The sequence below is a fragment of the Sprattus sprattus genome (assembly GCF_963457725.1).
Source record: "Sprattus sprattus genome assembly, chromosome: 2".
NCBI classification, from domain to species: Eukaryota; Metazoa; Chordata; class Actinopteri; order Clupeiformes; family Clupeidae; genus Sprattus; species Sprattus sprattus.
The window spans coordinates 12,703,107-12,718,254 of NC_137921.1; the positions used below are offsets into that span (position 1 = coordinate 12,703,107).

The 15,148-nt window shown below is 46.9% G+C and overlaps 1 protein-coding gene across 1 annotated transcript in view; it reads left to right on the forward strand.

The window, feature by feature from the left end:
• l1cama (L1 cell adhesion molecule, paralog a) overlaps window positions 1–15,148 on the forward strand; it is a 43,897-nt gene that overhangs the window by 24,621 nt on the left and 4,128 nt on the right. The window contains exons 3-22 of the mRNA XM_080858317.1: window positions 1,118–1,214; window positions 1,519–1,712; window positions 4,087–4,209; window positions 4,382–4,552; window positions 5,296–5,410; window positions 5,600–5,784; window positions 6,134–6,265; window positions 6,724–6,867; window positions 7,220–7,331; window positions 8,034–8,194; window positions 10,330–10,486; window positions 10,771–10,895; window positions 11,150–11,251; window positions 11,564–11,761; window positions 12,023–12,093; window positions 12,405–12,630; window positions 12,909–13,024; window positions 13,321–13,546; window positions 14,311–14,433; window positions 14,894–15,070. Of these exons, the coding sequence (XP_080714443.1) occupies window positions 1,118–1,214; window positions 1,519–1,712; window positions 4,087–4,209; window positions 4,382–4,552; window positions 5,296–5,410; window positions 5,600–5,784; window positions 6,134–6,265; window positions 6,724–6,867; window positions 7,220–7,331; window positions 8,034–8,194; window positions 10,330–10,486; window positions 10,771–10,895; window positions 11,150–11,251; window positions 11,564–11,761; window positions 12,023–12,093; window positions 12,405–12,630; window positions 12,909–13,024; window positions 13,321–13,546; window positions 14,311–14,433; window positions 14,894–15,070 (2,955 nt within the window). The remainder of the gene's footprint in view (window positions 1–1,117; window positions 1,215–1,518; window positions 1,713–4,086; window positions 4,210–4,381; window positions 4,553–5,295; window positions 5,411–5,599; window positions 5,785–6,133; window positions 6,266–6,723; window positions 6,868–7,219; window positions 7,332–8,033; window positions 8,195–10,329; window positions 10,487–10,770; window positions 10,896–11,149; window positions 11,252–11,563; window positions 11,762–12,022; window positions 12,094–12,404; window positions 12,631–12,908; window positions 13,025–13,320; window positions 13,547–14,310; window positions 14,434–14,893; window positions 15,071–15,148) is intronic.

Here is a 15,148-nt window from a genome sequence, read left to right on the forward strand (position 1 = left end):
CCCTCTGTTACTCCTTCTCTCTCCCTCCATCCATCCCTCTGTTACTCTTTCTCTCTCCCTCTATCCATTCCTCTGTTCCTCCTTCTCCCTGACCTCTGTCCACATTTCCTGTTTATCTAAATTTGCCAGTAAATTCCCCACTCCGTTAGCATTTCTCTCAGTTTGCTCTCAGAGCCTGATTAAACCCTGCCAGCTGTATACCCTCAGCCTTCAGTCTATACAGAGAAAACATCCGCAATGACATTGAGCTCACAGTGGAGAGCTAATTGAGCCTCAAGTAAATATATGGGCAGCATAAACACTGGGGACCCAGGCATATAACTGTGACCCGGCACATAAATTGTACAGTAAAAAAAAAAAAGGCAATATCCATATCATTTCCTGGCATGTGTGTGTTTTATGCACAGTGATATGAGCCGTTGTTTATTGGCTGGGTGAGGGAATGAAATGGGGTCTCCAGAAGCTGTTCCAGAAGGTTCCGCCACCTCTCCTCTCCCATTCTCATCTGCTTCCTTCGCTCCCATATGCCTGTCCTCTCCTCTGTCAGTGAAACCACTCTCCTGTAACATCTCTCCGGGCTCACACATCATGTAATCAGAATACATCGTTTCCCCATTCTCACCTCCTTGCTCTCCATTTCCGCCCCTCCACTGGGGAGTTTGGTAATGACATAGAGGCCATCTTGGCTCTTGGAGGGTGTCTGTTGGAATTAATTTCCATCCCCCCCAACCATTTGTGACTCGGGGAGGGCAACTGGGCCAGTGTGGAGCCTTAGGCATGAGTCACATGTATCAGTGGAGGGAAGCTGAAGTGTTTGTGTTGCACTCTCTCTTTTTCTCCATCTCTCTCTCTCTCTCTCTCTCTCTCTCTCTCTCTCTTTCCCTCTCTCCTCCAGAGCTGGGCCTGCACCACTGCTCAGGGTAATTCATCTTCCCCTCTCGCTCAGCAGTAAACAGAGCGGTTCTTCACAGGGCAGCCATCTTAGCTATCATCTGGGTGTGGGGGACTTGAAGAGGCAATAAAAACTGTATTGGTATCCTGTGAGGGCATGCACTGGACTGAGTTTCACCCCCTGTGTGTGTGTTTTACACCCCGTGTGTGTGTGTTTCACCTGCAGTTAAGAAGCCGCCAGAGATCACTGCCCAGCCAGAGTCGATCACTGCCTCCTCTGACATCACACTCACCTGCGAGGCTTCTGGGAATCCCAAGCCCACGTAAGGCTCCTTCGCTGCTCTGCTCTATGTACCCTAATCGGGCCCAAGACACGCTCCAAGCGCGCCGCCCTGTTCTGTTTGCACTGTCCTGATAAGCCGCTCGCGGCAGCCATTTAAGCTAATTACCCACAAAAAAAAGGCATCATTTACACAGACTCACATCTCACGCCATGTTGATCAGTAATGTGGTCGCGTAATTAGCCTACTTGAGAAATGAACTGTCTCTTTGTCTTTCTGTTTCTCTTTGTCCTCTTTTTTTGCTGTGTCTGTGTTTTTACTGTGTACTCTTTTTTTTCCGCTCCAGTTTTCGATGGGAGAAAGACGGGAGTGAGTTCGATCTCTACAGCGATCCAGACCTTAAGGTGACGCCAGGTACCGGGACATTCCTGGTCACCGCAGAAGACCAGCCCATCAGCCTGTACAGTGGCAACTACACGTGTTTTGCTTCTAATGAGCTTGGCACTGCCGTCTCGAATGAGGTCCAGATCACTACAGAGAGTGAGTGAACCGCGTTCACAGGCCTCTTGGCACTGATTGTTCGGCTGCTTGTCTCAACAACTCAGACAGCTCTGAGTACTCCATGCTGTTCAGTGGCATAGTAGGATCATCGCTGAGTCTGTCAAGTGTGAGCAGAAAATCATTGTAGGGTTTCACAAGATCTGGCGGAGATATTGTGCTTCTCTCTCTATTGCTCTCTCTCTCTCTCTCTCTCTCTCAGGATTATTTGCAAGTCTTTCATCGGAAAAATAGATAATTGTGCATTATAATTACTATGAATTATTATATATTATATATGTTAGTAAATAATGATAAAAAATAATAAAAGTGAAAACAATAATGTGATACAGCAACAGTTCAGGCCATTGAGAATGCTGTAGAGTAATTAACAATGTTGTAAAGGCTGGTGTAGAAGAATGCAATTAATTGTGTTTATTAATTTCCAATCATAATTCAGTTCCTTTCGTGCAGCAAGCAATGTAATAATGATTGTTTTACGATGAAGAAGATACTGGCTCCTTTATGATGCGGTAACTGCACAGTTTGTGGTCCCATGGCCTTGGCCTCAATAAAATTGAGTGCTTGTTTTATTTCCCATTCAGCTGCCAAACATGTCTTTATAATAGAGGGGTAATGCTTTCGCAGACAAACACATCAGATATATGTTCAATGTTGTTCATGGAAGTCAAACCTCTGGCTGCTTAAAAAAACAATTATGAGAGACATCTATCTACCTAGATCTTCCATGCTCCATACGACCTCTCCTGGTTTCCCTGACAACGGTTACCTCAGAAACTGGGTTGATGTCACGCTAGCATTTTTCCAAGAGGACAACAGGAACTCCTGTGGGATAAGCGCTCAGAGGGGAGGGAGCTCAGAATGTACTGAACGGCAGCAGGCTGGCAACCGCTAACTACATGTGCACAGCGCCACACGGCATGTGGAAAACAGCGTGCACAGACTGTGCCTCTGAATCACTCATTAAGCCACATCTGAGGAGCTCTCTGCTGTTTTCAGCATTGACACATTAGTATTATAGACATAAAATAATAGACGTTCATCAATTGTTATTGTTTTTGCCCTCTATCTTTCTACTTCTTCTCTTCTCTTCTCTTCTCTTCTCTTCTCTTCTCTTCTCTTCTCATCTCATCTCATCTCTTCTCTTACTTTTGCTGACCAGTGCAGGCATACCGATACTTCAGGTCAATGAAGGTGTAGCCTTAGGAGACTCTTTCACAGGCCCAGGACTCATTTGTTTGCACAGAGTGGAGCCTGTTTGCACATCTAGCACTGGACGACACAACTCCTTTACCTCATGCTGCTCTTGCTCTTGGGGGAATCCCTGCCACCATCTTGAAGGGCATTCTGAATTGAAAAGACAGCCCCCGCAGCTCTCACATTGACCTCAGCACTCATCACTTTAGACTTCAGTGCGCCTCCAACCCCAACCCAGACCAACATGCATTTCTGCAAGCCAGTCAACACACATGAAGATGCTTGTGTACTAATATACAACATTTAAGAGACTGGAGGATGTCAGAAAAACAACGAGGATTAAAATGGATGCTCAGGATAATATTGTTCCTGGTTCACCATAAAGTGCAACGAATGTTTATTAATCAAACATTTTAAGACATTAAGACAGTATAAACATTGTTCCCTATCAGCCGCTTTGAATACATGTTGAGGTTTGTGACCACCTATCATAGCGAAGGCATCTGGTCAATCACAGACCCTACATGCTAGAGCACCTGACCTTACATCCGCAATACTGCGTGAGCTGAGAAGCTTCGCTGCTCCTTTGCCTTCCTGCGGTATAAGGGTTAGCAAGACATCCAGAGATGAGAGCTTTGCCATCTGTAACATGACAAGGTCTTGGAGCCACCCGGAGAGCAGCTGACTCCAGAACAGTTTCACACCATTATTTGCCATGGGTCTGCTAGATCCACCACAAGACCACCACCACCAGATCTGCCTGAGACTCATCTGCATATGGGCACATGAGGTGGTATGAGCCCTTTGCTCTGCCAACACGTGCAGGCCTGCTGGACCAGATGGTGTGCCTGGGCGAGCTCTCCACTGGTGGAAGTATGCTAATACCTGCAACCATTCTCTGTTTCAGGTCAGGTGTATTTGCACAAGATAAGGGTCAGAGCTATTGCAGCTATGCTACATTGCACTGTTGATCTGTTATCAGTATGACTGTCACTTTGTCAGTATTTGTGTCTCTTATCTCTTATCTGTTTTTTCCCCCTTTCTTTTGGGAGAATAGCCATTTTGATTATGTTAACAATAACAACAATTGACCCAAAAAGACAATTAAAATCTCCACCTCTCTCACTCTGTCTGTTGTTTTAATATGTTTTGTTCTCAGATCCTCCCACCCTGCAGAAGGAGAAGAGAGTCCAGTTCAAAGTGGAGGAGGGAGAGAGTGTGGTCTTGCGCTGCAATCCTCCAGCCAGTATCATTCCTCCACACATCCACTGGATGGACGACAGTGAGTGCACAGCCCCCCGGACTGCCCTGTCTCTGTGCCTGATTCAGCATTTAGTCTCAGTAGTGTAATTGATTTGTCATTTTGCTCTTTTATGCATGTTCACAAACAGCCACACTTTTTAATAATAGTCTTCCTCTGTTTTTCCTCTGCCCCATCTTGGCTGTCCTTCCAGAGCTGCATCACATTCAGCTGAATGAACGTGTGACCAAGGGCCTGGATGGGAACCTGTACTTCGCCCACACCCTGGTGGAGGACAGCCGCAATGACTACACCTGCAACATGCGCTACATGAGCGCTCGCACCATGTTCTCCAAAGAGCCAATCACCCTCGTCGTCAAACCCTGTGAGTGACGCCCCCTGGAGGTGTCCATGGCTGATTATCACACGGCACCACACGCGCACAAGTCTGGCCAATTTCTGTTGAATTACTTTTGAAGAATGCCCGCAAATTTCAAAGAATGAGAATTGATTTGTCAGTAATGAAAGTCAGTATGATTTGGAAATGAGGATGTGTCCAGATCTAAGAAAGAAAGAAAGAAAGAATGAATGAAAGAAAAAAGAAATATAGCTAGCCTAGCTAGCTAGATAGGTAGACTATACTGCTTTGGGGGCTGCCGTTTTGAAATGAAAATCAGATCTACTGTCAAGGTCACACACACATGACCGGAAACATAATATTTTACCTGTGTCGAGCACACTCATGCTTCATGTAAGCTGGTGTTCCATGTGTGGCTCCCTGGTGGGTCTGCATAATGAGGAAGTGCAGGCGTAGGCATGTAGACTGGCTGGGAACAGCTGGCCCCGTGGCAGGCAGGTCAGTGGGGGAGAGAGGGCGGCTGGAACATATGTCCAGTTTGTTAATGTGACATCCTGTAGATGAAGAGGTACCATGGTGCTGTTCCCACCTGGGCCTGTAGTCAGTGCTCTAGCCACTGCTCTGTCTTGTGTATGCCTGAGGGTGAGTCTGTAACTGCTCTTGCATATGTATGAACCTGTCTCTCTCTCTCTCTCTCTCTCTCCCTCTCTCTCTCTGTCTCTCTCCCTCTCTCTCTCTCTCTGTCTCTCTCCATCTCTGTGTCTCTCCAGCTAACTCAGTGGTGCGAAATCGAAGGCCTCAGATGCTCAGACCCATGGGCTCCCAGAGCTCGTACCACGTCCTGCGGGGCCAGACCCTGGAGCTGGAGTGTATCGTCCAGGGCCTGTGAGTCTCTTCCTGCCCTCTATCTGTCAGTGTGTGTTGCCATGCGTGTCCGGCCTGCCGTTACCGTGACCCGTGTGTTGACATGTCACATTTCCATTTTCTCTCTCTTTTTTTCTCTCTTCCTCTTCCTCCTCTCCCTCCCTCCCTTCCTCCTTCTTCCCCCCTCCCCCTCTATCCCTCCATTCTCAGCCCAACTCCCACCACCCAGTGGGTGAGGAAGGATGGGGAGATGTCAGAGACGCGCATCTTCAGGAAGAACAACGGCACGCTGCTGCACTTCAGCCAGGTCCATGAGGCCGATGCGGGCCAGTACCAGTGCACGGCCAGTAACTCCCAGGGCACGGCCACTCACGTCTACTCCATCACCGTGGAAGGTGAGCGCGGTTGGACACCTCCTCCATTACTCTCTGGTCATTAAGGCTCTGTTTAGTTCTGCATTCCAGCGTCAGGGCACTTCAGCTACGCTGAGTAGTAGAAGAACCATGAGCTGTGTAAGATGTTTATGAGTACTGTTACCCAAAACTAGCTGTTGAAAACGGTTGCTCAGGTTTTGTCTCCTGTTGGACGTCTACTTGATGCCTATAACGTCGTCATAAGGACGTATGGACTCACTTGAGTGGGGATCTTGAAGGAGTTGAAAAATCTGAAAAATTACCCTCAATCTATAAAGTAAGTATTTTGTGGTGAGCCCGCTGACTACATGTGTTTGTGGGTTTTGTGCAGCGGCTCCGTACTGGAGGAAAGAGCCCGTGAGCCAGCTGTACGCCCCGGGAGAGACGGTGCGTCTGCACTGCGAGGCCGACGGCATCCCCAGTCCCCGAGTGGCCTGGAGCATGAATGGAAACCCTCTCTCAGGTGACCACCCAACCACAGCACACACAAACACAGACACAGCGTCCACAGCCACAGCATGTGTTTGCACACACTGCTGAGTTGCATTACAGGCTTTTTTGCCTCAGCCCCCATGGCTGCTCACACCATTGGGATATGAATCATTGCACAGGGCTGGTGGAAGAGGAATGGTGTGTGTTATGTGCTATTGCTCAATTAGCTAACACAGTCTCTCTCTCTCTCTCTCTCTATCTCTCTCTCTCTCTCTCTCTCTCTCCCTCTCTCTCTCTCTCTTCCTCTCCCTCTCTCTCTATCTCTCTCTTCCTCTCCCTCTCTCTCTATATATCTCACCCTATCTCTCTCTTCCTCTCCCTCTCTCTCTCTCTTCCTCTCTCTCTCTCTCTCTCTCTCTCTCTTTCTCTCTCTCTCTCTCTCTCTCTCTCCCTCGCTCTGTCTGTGTTTGCTTTTGTTTTGGACCACAGAAATAGATCCCGACTCCCGGCGCAGCGTGCGAGCAGGACTTCTCACCCTGAAAAACGTGGACTACAGCGACACAGCAGTGTTCCAGTGCAAGGCCACCAACAAACACGGCAGCATTGTGGCGAACACCTACGTCTATGTTATCGGTGAGGGAGTGTTTACTTGCGCCGCTCCACCGTCCATCTGTGCGTGGGTGTCGCTTTATTGATATTCTTTCTTCCTCCAGCTTGGCTGCGGCTGTCCTCCGCGTGGCACAGTAACATTCTTATTAGTAGATAAGAATAGCGCTTTCTTTCGCACAAAACTAGCAATTCACGGCACACCACAATACCTCAATTCATCTCACTGACACTGCGTTACTATGTAGTCTCTTGAGAATAATATGGAGGGGGATGAACTGAGGCCAGTGGATCCTTGTAAGAGAAGGCCAAATTAAATAATAACAATAAGCCAGTCAAAGGGGGACAGAGGAGGACTGAATGCCTTTGCCTGTTTCAGAACTGCCTCCACAGATCCTCACTCCAAACGGCAAGCCCTACACTGTCATTGAGGGACAGATGGCGGAGCTGGAATGCAAGAGCTTTGGCTCACCGCGGCCCGTGGTGACATGGTGAGGCTGCCCGGCATCTCCTGGTTCCTGTGCGCACACACACAAACACACACACACACACACGCGATGCAGCTGCTATGTGTAGACTGCTACCTACTCAAATATGAGTTTAGTGTAGACACAGACACAGACACAGACACAGACACAGACACAGACAAACATTATGAATACACATACACAGACATATTCAGATACACAAACGAACATTAGAAATACACATACACAGACACATTCACATACGTACATTATGACTAAACATACACAAACTAACGTACATTAGAAATACACATGGGTATTTATATTCAATATTTATTTTCTGCATACATTCTTTATATCATTACTGTTGTGAGAATTATTTGGGGATTTGTATACTGTATATGGGTACATGGTTCTATTTGTAGTAAGTCATTCTGTAGATGAAATGTTCGTTTTAGTAAATTAAAATTTTCCTTGATAGTGTTTGTTAGGCTAGCTTGAACAGAGAGTGAGAAGGACAGACTGAACTACAATTAGCAATTATCGAGACAGAGGTAGAAAGTGTGTGTAATTGTATATATGTGTGTGTGGTTGTGTTTGTGTCTATATCTACGTGTATGTGCTTGAGTCTAATGGCTGTGTGTGTGTGTGTGTGGCTGTGTGTGTGTGTGTGTGTGTGTGGCTGTGTGTGTGTGTGTGGCTGTGTGGCTGTGTGTGTGTATTCAGGGAGAGTGAGGACTTTGAATCCCTCCTATCATCCCCGCGATTGACTCAGCTGAGCGGAGGCTCCCTGCAGATCAGTAACGTGTCCCACAGCGACAGCGGCCAGTACACCTGCTCCATTCCCAAGGCCAACTTATCCATCAGTGCAGAGCTGGAAGTGTTCAGTGAGTCAGCCACAAACACTCACATGCACAGCTCCTAACACTAACACATACACCAACTCACATACAAACACTAATACTAACACAGCACATACACAACATATACAATCCCCCCCCTCCCCCCCCTCAATTATTTTGTAATGCACATGAAAAGATGTTCAATTCCTTGTACTATTGGTTGGGGACTTCATTCAGACCTCTCACTGTCACATGGAAGTAATCATACCTGACAACCACTTCATTTGGGTTGTCAAGTGGGCACCTTCCTTCGTCAGTGTTTCGTTAAATTAGGCCCACATCGCCTCCAGAAGGCTCAACAGTGGTGTCTGGTGTCCCTCACAGTGGGTTAGATCACATGTCAATACCAGGGACAACAACAGAACCCCCCAGGATTATGAATCTGGATAAGGGGAAAGGGGATAAAATGGGATACAAACCTTGGGCACCCAAACATCTTGCTACAACCAGCTTCTTCACGTAATACAGGTTAATTCACATGTCACCAAGTAGTCTGTGAGCGCCTCAGTCATAACCATGGGCTTGCTTTTTCAGCAACCTCAGGCAAATCCTGTTTTAGCTCCCTTGAGTGACTGTCCTTGAAAAACAAAATCCAACAGAAGTGTTGTGGTTGATTTAGCTACAAAGCCTCCCACACTTATCTCTGGTCTTGTGTGTGCTTTCCAACCTCGTTCCCTTGCTTCCGCTGCCAGTTCCGCATACTTTAGCTTCTTCCTTTCAAAGGCTTCCTCAATCGCATTCTCAAAGGGAATCGTTAACTCAATAAAGTAAACAATGCGTTTGCACTCAGAATACAACACCACGTCTGGTCTCACAGCACACAACAATACACTGTGGAACTTCAAGTTGCTTCCAGCCAGCAGTTTCCAATCCCGCGCTTTGCCCCACTTTCCAGTACCTTCTGTAGGTGCCTAATGTCCACTTTTCTCCCCCTCTTGCACAAAATAAATTCTACTGTCCCTGTCATTAACCAGGAAAGAGTTAAACGTGTTTACTCTCAAACAAAGACGTGATTTTAACCTGATTATGCCTCCACGTGTAGAGACCCTGGGCCAAGCAAGTTTTACAACCAGAGGGAATATGTGTCAATAAGGGAACAACGATACACAACTTGCAGTTTCTGTCTTCACCCACCCACTGACTGAGGTTCTGCAGAGTTGGGAGGACATCATAACAACTCCAACAACAAACAGCGCTCGTCTAGTTTCCTGTTCTTGCTTTCGAACAAAGCTGTTTACCATTTGCCTCCTCTCTGGCAATGTAGCCTTACCCCATGCTTTCCACCTGTCACCCAACCCAAACCCTGCTCTTCCAATCTGTACCCCCCAAATGGTATTCCTATGCTGTGATACGCCTTGTGCATGTTGAACCTCCTCTTGTGGATTCCACTTCTTCCCTGCTTTTACATTTGGAGCAGTGTCCTTGATTGCTGGGTCCTTACAAATAAAGTATTCTCCAGGTTGGTCTTAGCACCACCTTATGCGTGGCAAAAAAAAGTGCAAGCACCACAAATTCAATTTACCAGGCAGGAAGGCCTTAATGTATACTAGACACAGCCTTAAACACACACACACACACAACACACACACACACACACACACACACACACACACACACACACACACACACACACACACACACACACACACACACATTCATTCACACAAATATACACTTACTGGCATTCTCATACACAAACGCTGTCTCTCGCACACACATGCCGTTTTGTATCATTATGCATCTAGAGCATTCTCCCCCCACCCATACACACACACTCCAATTTCACTTAATTTTCTCTTATTTATTTTTCTTTATATTTAATTCCCTCTCCATACAGCATTCCCAGCCTTTTCTCTCCACTCAATTCATTTCTTCTAAATGTATTTACCCTAACCTTATTTCATTCTCATCCAATTTAACTTCATTTTACTCCATATGGCGTTCCCCATTGTCACCTCACGCTGCCCTCTTCCCGGCAACCCAAATCCCAAATCCATTCATCTACAATATTCTGGGTCACTTATTAGCCAACCCACTGCTTCAATTTGCCCTGGAGTCAGGCAGTCAGTGTCTTATTTCCCCAAGGAGCATCAAATATGAGTGCCTTTGCTCTCCATCAGACAGGACAGTGATCGTCTCGCCGCCTCTGGAGCTGCGGGTTCAGCGAGGCAAGTCGGCCATCTTTACCTGCATCGCCAAGGTGGACCCAAACCTGGACCACCAGCTGCTGTGGAGGCGTGGTGGGCAGAAGCTGCTTGACTCATCTATCGATGACAAGTAAGGACTCTTACCTCTGCGACTGAACTGCAGAACTGTCCAAGCAGACTTATGTCTTGAGAGTTTCAGCTTAAAGCTGTTTCTAGTTACTTTATGTTTGCAGTATCTGCAGTTGTAAGGCTGTTTTGAAACAAAAAGACAACTTTATATAAAATATAAAAGATTGATTCATTGATTTAACAATAACTGAAGTGCTTGAGTGCATGCAGCCTTGCGGTGAATCCTGTCTCTGAAAGACTCTTTTCAGACTGTCTCTGAATGTGCTGTGATGAACCTTGTCTCAGGTACACCTTCGCGGATCCAGACCTCGTAGTGGCAGACGTCCAGCAGGAGGATGAGGGTGTTTACACCTGTGAGATCATCACGGATTTGGACATGGCACAGGCCAGTGGCTCCATCGCCATAGTTGGTATGACATTTACAAACCCGTTTTACATGCTGTCAGTCTTTTTTATCCCATATGGCTGCAAAGCCTGACCTTCTGAGAGTCCTCTTAGCCACGATAAATCCTATGTATTATGAATATCCTGACCTACGTGAAGGACGTTGTAAGATAGGCGGTAGAGAAGTGTGGGAATTCCGTATCTCTTATGAGAAAAGCCCCATTGACCTTTTTTTGGAGGTTTAATGCTAATACCCCAGTTCTGTGCTCGCTGCCGTCAGACTTTCCGGACCCTCCATCTCGGCCTCAGATTACCACCCCGAAGGACCGCAGTGTGACGCTCAGTTGGACGGCAGGAGATGACCACAACAGCCCTGTCATAGGTACACACACAGAACCATTTGGAATTGATTTATATTTATTATATTTATATTTATTTAGCTCATGCTTTTCATCCAAAAACAGCATTTGCATTTGTGCCTGTTTTAATGAAAGCTATGCTTTCTCATGTGCTAAATGAATGTATGTGTGTGTGGTGTGTGTGTGTGTGTGTGTGTGTGTGTGTGTGTGTGTGTGTGTGTGTGTGTGTGTGTGTGTGTGTGTGTCTGTGTCTGTGTATGTGTGTGTGTGTGTGTGTGTGTGTGTGTGTGTGTGTGTGTGTGTGTGTGTGTGTGTGTGTGTGTGTGTGTCCTCAGAGTTTCAGATTGAGACTGAGGTGACGATAGTGGATCCAGACGATTGGAAGCTGTTGAGGACTGTGGCAGGGGACACGCTGCGTGCCAACATTGATGTGCGACCTTTCCTATCCTATCGCTTCCGGGTCATCGCCATTAACGGCGTTGGGATGAGTAAGCCAAGCCCAGCCTCGGCCACCCACTCCACCACTGCAGCAGGTGAGACGATGCTCACCCAACAAGACATGACAGGCTGTTTGTCTGTACTAGTTGTGTTTGATAGCACTACAAAGGCAAACAGCTTTCTCCGTGTTTACTGCCACCAGTTCCTTTGGCTCTTGAATATGGGATGAGGAACCACTGAAACGTTTATTTTTTATATCTATGAGCATGGGGAGATATTTTCATAATAGTTACAACAGGTGTAGGCATGTCACTGTACACATACATTGATACAAACCTTTAATGCTTCTCTTGTAGCGCCAGACAGCAATCCTGTGGGTGTGCGGAGCCAGTCTTTGGACCCCGACACACTCGTGATCAGATGGGAGGTGGGTGCTCTAACGTGTCTCTCGCATCGTCCCTATTTCTCTCCGCTACTGCAATTTGGACCAATTTGGCCCCCTTTGTGTCACTCACAAAAGGGAAGAACAGCTCGACCTGAGCACTATTGACTCAGGTGGTTTGCTAAATTGAATGGAAAAGTTGGTGTTTTTGAGTTTGAATGGATTTTTGAGTACTTTCAGTCCTGGTCAGCCAGCTCCCAAAATCATTTCACCTCAAGATTGATGCACATGACATATTGCCCTTTCAGCGGTACATGTTGAAACATGATGATGTGTTTGCTGCTTTGTTTGTGCAGGAGATGGACCGGCAGACCTTCAATGGCCCCGAGTTCCAGTACAAAGTGATGTGGAGACGGGTGGTGGGCGCCGGCCCCGCATGGAACTCCAACTTCACCACGTCGCCGCCGTATGTGGTCACCGGGGTGGGCAACTTCACCGCCTTCGAAATCAAAGTGCAGGCGGTCAACGAGATCGGCCTGGCCCCAGACCCTGTGCCCACCATTGGCTACTCTGGGGAGGACGGTGAGTCTTTGTGTGTGTGTGGAGTGTGTGTGTGTGTGTGTGTTTGTGTGTGTGTGTGTGTGTGTGTGTGTGTGTGTGTGTGTGTGTGTGTGTGTGTGTGTGTGTGTGTGTGTGTGTGTGAGTGTATGTGTGTTTGTGTATGTGTGTGTGTGTGTGTGTGTGTGTGTGTGTGTGGTGGGTCGGGGGTCAGCTGGCAGGGCTTGTAAGTGCTCTGTGTCCCGCTGGGCCTCCTTCTCTGGTCTCGCGTCGCTCATTAATCTCTCTGCGTGTCGCTGCAGTTCCTTTGGAGCCCCCCATGGATGTCGGAGTGGCATTGATTAACAGCACGACCATCAAGGTCACCTGGGCCGCCATCGAGAAGGACACCGTCAGAGGACACCTGCTTGGCTACAAGGTCAAGACAAAATGACAATGAATTTCCCCCACCATAGCCTCTTGATTTCATACATAACCCCTCATGAAACTTCTATAATGTTTATGTTGGTTTCAGCTTGTCATTTTCAACAGGATAAAAGATACAGTAGATCCCTATTAAATAAAGATGTAATGGAATCTCAATCAAACGTCCCAATGAACTTCTCAGATAAAGCCACAGCTTCACTCTAATCTGTGTCCATTAGAGCTTTATGACAACGTTATAATATTCTGAGGATCATCAATGTCTCATGAATGTCTCTTGTACTCGGTTAGATCCACCTGTGGAACCACGGCCCCAAGGGCAGACACCACCGTGAGGAGCCTGCCAGGCGGGCGAGGGAACTGCAGAGCAGTGAGGTGGTGGTGGGCCCCACGGAGCAGAAGAAGGTGGTGGGGGAGCTGCAGCCTTACTCACGCTACACCGTCAGCGTTAGCGTCTTCAACATGAAAGGAGATGGACCTGCCTCCGAGCCTCTCGTCTTTCATATGCCAGAGGGAGGTGAGACAGAGAGAGAGAGAGAGAGAGAGAGAGAGAGAGAGAGGGAGAGAGAGAGAAAAAGATAGAAAGAGAGAGATAAAGGGAGAGAGAGAGAGAAAAGGAGGGGCACGGAGAGATACCAGACAAAACAAAATGATATCAAGGTTTTAAAGCTAATGCAGTATAACTGGACGAGCAGCATTTCCAATTCTATCCTTTAGTGAGTGTCTGTTATTGTTATGTAACCCACTATGCTGACGCCATACACACTCATGCTCAGAGATGAGCACATTTCTCACCAAGCAGTTAATGAGAAAGTTAAAGCAGTGGGTGTGTTTGGCCGGGAAGGCTGCAGAGAAAGTCCACTGCAGTGTTCTGCAAACTCCAGGGCATTCAAAATAATTTGCAACCAAAGCAAGAAATTTGAGTGTTGAACTTTTACAAGGATCCAGGGACCAATAAGATAGGACAATGGATTCAAAGGTGTAAAATACAAATGTCTCTCTGGTATGAACCTTTTCAGATGAAAAATGTGTAGTTGTGAAAATCACATTACAGCAAATCTCAGGATGCATCTGTACTTGTGTTGTGAAATCCCTTTTTCATGCTGTGGAGTCATAAAAATGATGGATCACAAAAAATAAATGCTATCGCAGATATATAACATTTCATAAAATAAATGATATATAATCTGCATATACAAGATCGAACCTAGTGACCTTGACCATAATTGCTATAATTGTGTGAATGTGTGTGTGTGTGTGTGTGTGTGTGTGTCTTTACAGTACCCAGTCCACCAGTCTCCCTTGAACTGGACAGCCCATCAGAGACAGAGATGACTCTGCGCTGGAAGCCTCCTGCCCAGCCCAATGGCCTCCTGATAGGTTACCTGCTGCAGTACCAGCAGAGTGAGTCAAATCCCCTCACACCTGAGACAGCTGTTCATCTGCCAACTCTAAGAGGGATTTACCTATCTCTCTATCTCTCTCTAGCTCTGTCTATCTCACTCTATCTCTCTCTATCTCACTCTATCTCTCTCTATCTCTATCTCTCTCTATCTCTCTATCTCTCCATCATCTCCCAACTCTAAGAGGGATTTACCTATCTCTCTATCTCTCTCTAGCTCTCTCTATCTCTCTCTATCTCTCCCTCATCTCCCAAAGCTAAGAAGGATTTACCCACCTCCCTCTCTGTCAATACAGATCCATTCAAATGAGCTTTATTGGCATGGCTGGGTATTATCATGGTGTTGCCAAAGCATGTTGTTGGTGTCGCCAAAGCAGTAGTAGGCTGAGAAATATTCTAATGAATGATCAAAAACAGCAACAATGAAAGACATATTTTGCTTTCTGTGCTTTGTGTGTTCAGTTGTACAGACTGAGGACAGCCCTATGCAGGTTGAGCCCATTGACAACCCGAAGGTCACCAACGTGACCCTAAAACTGCTGGACCCCCACAGCCGATACCGCTTCCACGTGCGGGGGCGCACCAGCGCGGGGGAGGGTAAACCCGCCACCAGGGAAGGGGTCACCACGCTTGATGGAGGTATAGGGACGGATCTTTACTCTTCACCTGAGGAGAGACACACACCTGCTTAATGTTCATGTTTCAATATTTCATATT